At 48.0% G+C, this 7,201-nt stretch overlaps 1 protein-coding gene across 1 annotated transcript; it reads left to right on the top strand.

Annotated features, from left to right (window-relative positions):
* Window positions 1–5,842: 5,842 nt before the first annotated feature.
* Window positions 5,843–6,508, top strand: LOC119335995 (zinc finger protein GIS3-like). The gene has a single exon (XM_037608036.1). The coding sequence runs from the start codon at window positions 5,892–5,894 to the stop codon at window positions 6,222–6,224; it is 333 nt and encodes a 110-aa protein (XP_037463933.1). The 5' UTR covers window positions 5,843–5,891; the 3' UTR covers window positions 6,225–6,508.
* The last annotated feature ends 693 nt before the right edge of the window (window positions 6,509–7,201 follow it).

Raw genomic sequence — 7,201 nt, 5'->3', positions numbered from 1 at the left:
TCTCGGACCGCTCAAGGCTCTGCTTCAATGGATCGACCTCCGCAGTCAGTGCGGCAGAGGTCAGCAGCGCAACCTGCATTCCCATATTGACATATTTATGTTAGACTCCTGCGTATATCTTTTTAGATCCTTAGTCCGGCTTTTCTTTCCGAATACCAAACTGAGCATCAGGGGCTACTGTCTATACGGTAACATTTTTTACATGTTTTAAATACATACCTCAAAGCCTGTTAAAAGGCTGGCACATGCTTCTGTCTGCCTGCTCTTGGCGGACTAAACCTTCTCGATCACCGCACTCATAACAGTGCGGTGCTCCTCGTCGATGGAGGCGCCGTTAAGCACCTCCAGCAAATTGTCCGGCGCCTCCGGTTGGATGGAGGCCGCCGGCGTCATAGGCTTGCCCTTCTTGCGAGGGGGCCGCCTGCCGGACTCCGGAACCACTGAAGGTTCTGGTGCGGTGTCCGGCCCAGGGCCGGAATTAGATCCCTCCGGGGTTTTATCCGCTTTGGTCCTGGAGTCCGGGAGGTCGCCTTGCTGCGCCTCCAGGACCGCCTCCTCCTGGCTTAGCCCCTTTTGGGACTCCGCCTCGGCTTCGTCCGTAGGGCGGGGGGAGGAAGCCGTCGTGAGTGAAAGACTATTCATATCTGACGAGTCCAGGGAGCCACTCGACGAATCATCGAGCTGAGCCTTTGGCGGACTGCATAATTCTATTCGGTGTCGGAAGGTGATGTGCACTAAAGGAACGCCATGAGTCATTCTAGTATCCGGATACTTACGATGTTGCCAGGGGCTTGGCCCTGGTTGGCCACTCCTCTCCGCCGTCTTCGGCGTCGGAGGCGTAGTCCGGGAGAAGGGTCTTCCCCTTCTTGGACCCTCCGGCCTCCCCAGTCGGGGCGGCCTTCCTTTTCGTGCCTCCCCCCGTTGGAGGGGGAGAGGCTTCTTCTTCCTCCTCCCCGTCTTCGGAGGAGGAGTGCATTTGGGGTCGTCGGGTGATGAGTCCGACACCACCAGTCGTCGGGAGCTCCTTCGAGTTCCCGTGGTCTTCTTCTTGGCGTTCTTCTCCGGCACCACGTGAGGTGCCGGAATCAGCAGCTTTGCCAAACGGGCGTCTGCTGGGTCTTCGGTCAAAGGAGCCGGACAGTCAATCTGTCCGGCCTTCTTCTGCCAGTCCCGTTAAAGGAATGGGAGTTTAGATCCCGCATAGAGTCAAACTATGAAAAACAAATACCCTGTAATGGGTAAACTAAGCTTACCGCGCTGGCTTGGCGCTTCATGGAGAATCCACGATCCTCGGTAGTGGGAGGGTGAACCTCGGAGCTCTTGAAAAGCACCTTCCAAGCATCTTCGTGCGTTGTGTCGAAGAGTCTGCACAGAGTTTGGTGCTGGGCCGGGTCGAATTCCCACAGATCAAAAGCCCGCCGTTGACACGGGAGGATCCGGCGGAAGAGCATGACCTGGACTATGTTGACGAGTTTAACCTTCTTGTCCATCAGGTTCTGGACGCAGGTTTGGAGTCCGGTCGCCTCTTCCGGATTACCCCACGACAGGCCCGTCTCTTTCCATGAGGTGAGCCGCGTGGGGATGCCAGATCGGAACTCGGGGGCCGCTGCCCATTCAGGGTCACGCGGCTCGGTGATGTAGAACCACCCCGATTGCCACCCTTTGATGGTTTCCACAAAGGAGCCCTCGAGCCATGTGACATTGGCCATCTTGCCCACCATGGCGCCTCCGCACTCCGCTTGTCGGCCGCCCACAACATTCGGCTTGACATTGAAGGTCTTCAGCCATAAGCCGAAGTGGGGCTGGATGCGGAGGAAGACCTCACACATGACGATAAACGCCGAGATGTTGAGGATGAAGTTCGGGGCCAGATCGTGGAAGTCCAGGCTGTAGTAGAACATGAGCCCCCGGACAAATGGGTGAAGAGGAAAGCCCAGTCCGCAGAGGAAATGGGGGAGAAACACGACCCTCTCATGGGACCTGGGGGTGGGGATGAGATGCCCCTCATCTGGGAGCCGGTGCGCGATGTCGTTGGACAAGTATCCGGCTTTCCTCAGCTTTTTGATTTGCCCCTCCGTGACAGAGGAGGCCATCCACCTACCTCCCACTCCGGACATGATTGGATAAGGTTGAGGTGGGAAGTGCGGACTTGGGCGCTGGAGCTCGAGTGCGCAGGAATGGATAAGCGAAGGAGGAGGAAGGCGTAGATGGAAAGGGAGGATTCTTATCCCCTTATATGGGCGGCCGAAACTATGTGCCCCCACCAGCCTAGTAAAACTCGCTTATCTCCCAAGCGCGGCGATTAATGGCGCGGTTGGGTTACCCACGCCCGTATTGATGAGAATCCCGGAATAATGGGACACGATCTCTGCTTTGACAAGACGTTCCAAGGAAACCGCCTCGCTAAACACGCTGAGGTGGGACAGTAAAACGATTCGAATAAAGGCTTGGCTGTGGCATGATGTCACGCTACGGAATACGTCAGCAGATTAGATTTGTGCGAATATTATTCTCTCCACGGTGGTATGTGGAAACTATTTTGTAGAGCCGGACACTATCCTTGTGTTCAACATCTTCTATGAAGTATTCGGAGGAGGAACCCGCCTTGCAATGCCGAAGACAATTTGCGCGCCGGACTCGTCTTCATTGAAGCCTGGTTCAGGGGCTACTGAGGGAGTCCTGGATTAGGGGGTGTCCGGATGACCGGACTATGACCTTTGGCCGGACTCCCGGATTATGAAGATACAAGATTGAAGACTTCGTCCCGTGTCCGGATGGGACTTTCCTTGGCGTGGAAGACAAGCTTGGCGATACGATATGTAGATCTCCTCCCATTGTAACCGACTCTGTGTAACCCTAGCCCTCTCCGGTGTCTATATAAACCGGAGAGTTTTAGCCCGTAGGACGAACAACAATCATACCATAGGCTAGCTTCTAGGGTTTAGCCTCTCTGATCTCGTGGTAGATCTACTCTTGTACTACCCATATCATCAATATTAATCAAGCAGGAGTAGGGTTTTACCTCCATCGAGAGGGCCCGAACCTGGGTAAAAACATCGTGTCCCTTGTCTCCTGTTACCATCCGCCTAGACGCACAGCTCGGGACCCCCTACCCGAGATCCGCCGGTTTTGACACCGACAACTGGCCATAGTGAGAGTAACTTCAAGAGTAACATCCGTCCCAGTCAGTAAATTTGCCTATGTGGCAATGAGTTAATGAGGAGAGAGGTAAATTGCGTAACTTAGCTAGTTACTCATTCTATTAGTAAGATCACACATACCAAGACAAAATGAGTGTATAACCGAATAAATGAAGCTTTGCATGACACTACATATATGTTACTACCTATTATGGAGGTAGTAACATGGCCTAGGGTAGCGTGTATGTTACTAGTGTAAGTTACTCTCCATTGCTAGTGTAAGTTACTACTCTAATCTCGGTGCTATCACATGCATGGTGGCATGATGAGGTGTCAAAGTTGCATGTTGAGATAATTGGAATTAGTGAAAATCAACTATTTAGGTATAATATAGGATATATGATTAAACCAAATTTCGCGCCCGATGTTGGATCAGGTGCACGGATCTTGGCGCTGGAAGAGTTTGCTCACCATGTTTTCAAAGTGTTCGCTCTAAACTTTCCCCCTTACTTCCCTCTATCATCTCCTAGCACCACTCACTCACCCACTCTTTCATTTCCTCCACTATCCGCCTATCGTGGCGATTCCCTTCGGGGGAAGTCCCGGTGAAGGTGTCTCTCGGCGACAAGCTCTTGGCTGAAGCGGCCTTTGAAGGAGAAGGCCGATGGCAAATGAGCACTCATTGGCTATCTCGGCCAGCAGAGATAGCCACAATGGGCCACATGTCCAAAATGTTTGTCGTTATTCGGCCATCGGTGGCTTGACATAGCTTCTTTGTCGAGTATGCCATCTCTGACACTCGCAAACACCACCGTATATTCTAGGAAGCACATATAGACCAGGATACACGTAGTCCAGCAAGCACAATACTTATAATACATAGTTTTCATATAAGCATCAAAAGTTAAAGTATAGCACATGGTTTTCATACAACTCCATATAATCTTGAAGTGTAAACCATTTAAGTAGGCTTATAGCTCTATATTATATTTTTTGTAGGATCTCCAATTGTTTGTTCATGTGCTTATTTGTAAAATCTGCCACTCGACCAACAACTTAACATACAACTACTTCAATAGGGTGTATCTAGTTTGTCCAATGAAGATGAAAGAATGCACAATGTTCCAAAGATGATATAGAATAAATGAGGAGAAATAACAATGTTGTGTGTTCATGAATCGAGACAACATTTGTACAAGCTTCAAGATATAATGGAAGAGAAGCCTGGTATATTATCTGACCTTACGTTGGGCAAACTACATAAATTCTAGTATTCGAGTAGTTGTATGGTAAGTTGCTGGTTGATGACATTCAACTACTTTTATGAGTAAGCTAATCCAAAAGCATCTTGTGACGTGGAGAACTACGTAATTAATTCCAATCACTACAAAAAGGTTACTATTTGTAAAGGTTAGCTAGGGATCATGCATCAACTACAAGATAATTGAAGCCTCTCCTCGCTTGACATGTATCGCTCACAATGACTGCTTAATGAGGGAGTACAATTTGTTTCTTAAAGAAACCAACTAAAACAAATGTTAAATCAGACGTCCAAATAATTCACTGTTTTCTCCTTACATTACATTTCTAGTACAGATGTTTTCAAAACAGTTGGCCTGGTGAACCCTCCTTGAAAATTACTAATTATTCTAAACTTATTCATGCACATGTACTCTCTTAGGAAAGGAAAGTACACATAGTCACATACACCTCCTTATGCCCCGTAGGGCATTGCATGAGGTTGGTCACAATGTGAAGTATCATATACTAGCATCATGTATATGATACTAGTGTATGATACTATATTCAAAGTGCATATGCCATAACTTGGTATCATTGTGATCTCATTTATTATTATTCCGTACTAGTACATCATTTAATGTGACACAATATCATATCATGATACTCAGGCCTCTCTTTACACGTTTAAATAGTGTGTCACCTACTCACCATAACAAAATTGCCTAGTTGAAATGATTGATACTAGTATTTATGATACTTCCATTATGACCAGCATGTGCAAAACAAAAAGAAAACCCGAAAAAATAAGGCTGAATTCCACGGGAAGTATGGACCTCTGCATTGTGTATGCGCCAGCGCAAAATGCTTCATTTCCTTCTTTTTATTAGGGGAAGAAGTAACCCTTTCCTAATACCCCGTATGTGTGTGTGTACACATACTTCCACAGTTGCTCTATATTTTTAGACATAAGGAATCTCGGTTGGGCCATGCATGCATGCAGTTTGATCCTAAGACTATCCACATTGGAAGTAACATAGGTGGTAACATCACACATCTTTAGGTAAAACAGATGAGGAAAGAGGGGCATATGGTAACATAGCTAGTTCTTGTAACATCACACATACCAAGACAAAATGAGTCTACAACCTAGTAAATAAAGTGTGGCATGACATCACTCATATATTACTCCCACTATAGAGGTAGTAACATAAACTAGTAACATATGCATGTTACTAGTCTAAGTTACTACCCATTGTGACTAGTCTAATACCACGCGTTTGTGTGCCCCGGTGACGACGCCGGCGGGGCCGTACGTCGCCCTCCCGGACAGAACTACCGCGGAGGAACGAGCACCACATGCAGCCGGCCGCCCAAGCTACCTCCACGATTCGCTTGGCCATTTATGCTCCCCAGATTTGAACCTGGCTAGATAGCGAGCTCTGCTCACAGTCACCCACACCCACAGCCATATGCGAGTACGACACACAACCACCAGCACCAGCCAGCACAATGGAGCACGCGCATGACGAGCTCAGCCTCGAGCTCACCCTGGCCGCCGCGGTCGTGGCGCCGGCGCCCGGCTTCTTCCTATGCGTGTACTGCCACCGCAAGTTCCGCACCTCGCAGGCTCTCGGCGGCCACCAGAACGCGCACAAGGAAGAGCGAGCCAACAAGCGCCGCCGGGAGACTGCCGCCGCCACGGAGCATGCTTGGAAACCGGAGAGGGCTGCCGCCGCTGTTTGGGTGTCCGAGGAGCCAGCAGCAGCAGGTGGCATGGCGCACAAGCGCAGCACGAGCTCGTCGGAGCGCGACCACGAGCTGGACTTGTCCCTCCGGCTATAATTGGTCGTTCAGTCGATAGATCTCCTATTTCCAGTGCTAGGTAAGGCAAAATCTAGCTTCTTGTTTCAAGCTCCTATTGTGCATAAAGTGGATTCATCGGCGCTCTTCCTTGTCAAGGTACTAGATTCCTAGAGACCTTCCTGGTCTTTGGGTTGACACAAAATTTCCCATTCATGTTGGCATGTGATACTTTCCTGAAAAAACTGGATCTATACACGTCTAAATGTTCAAGTTACGATATTTAAAGGACACTGTGAAACTAGGGACGTTTTTCAACAAGGTGTTTATTAACTCCACTAGCTACCATACGTAAGATAGATTTTTTGGACCTCTGATCTTTAAGACATTTCTCAAAACAATTTACAATCTTCTATATTTTTATATGTCTATTACATAGTCTCTGTAACAATGAATTGCAATGCTAACCCAAAAAATTGGGTATGCTCCAGCTTCTCAGACTATCTTGGCTTCCAGAGGCAATAAATTAGTTACTGGTAAAAGTTCATTTTAAAACCTAAAAGCTGCTAAAAGATGGTTGAAATGAGCTCAAATTACCTGCGCACTTCAAATCACCATAAAGATTATAATGTAATCAGCATATGGAGGACTTGAGATATAGATTACTCATCGTCCACATGATGAGAACCCACCTCGTAACTTGACCGTCCTCCTTAGCTCTGTTCCGAGGATAGCTAGTATATCCACAATCATTTTGAACATGATGAGGCAGCAAAAGGGTTCCCTTGACGTAGGCCATTAATTTATTTTGCTTGAAAAAGGGAGAAACTAACAACATCATTGACAATACTCGACACGTCCTTTCTGGATGATGGCCTCTATGATCCACAGGATTCTAAAAACGCAGGAATAGAAAAAAATATAGGATCCCTAAAATTGTTCACGCAAGCTCTCGAGAAAGGGGTTCCACCCTTTCCACATAGCCTGTCAGAGGAAAGACCGGCGGTCATTATCGTAAA

This window comes from Triticum dicoccoides, chromosome 7B (assembly GCF_002162155.2).
Source record: "Triticum dicoccoides isolate Atlit2015 ecotype Zavitan chromosome 7B, WEW_v2.0, whole genome shotgun sequence".
In the NCBI taxonomy this organism is placed as follows: Eukaryota; Viridiplantae; Streptophyta; class Magnoliopsida; order Poales; family Poaceae; genus Triticum; species Triticum dicoccoides.
This window is presented reverse-complemented; position numbering and strand designations above follow the sequence as displayed.

Bases quoted from the DNA above. Each gene is read 5' to 3' on its own strand.
- LOC119335995 (XM_037608036.1), top strand. From the start codon at position 5,892: ATGGAGCACGCGCATGACGAGCTCAGCCTCGAGCTCACCCTGGCCGCC.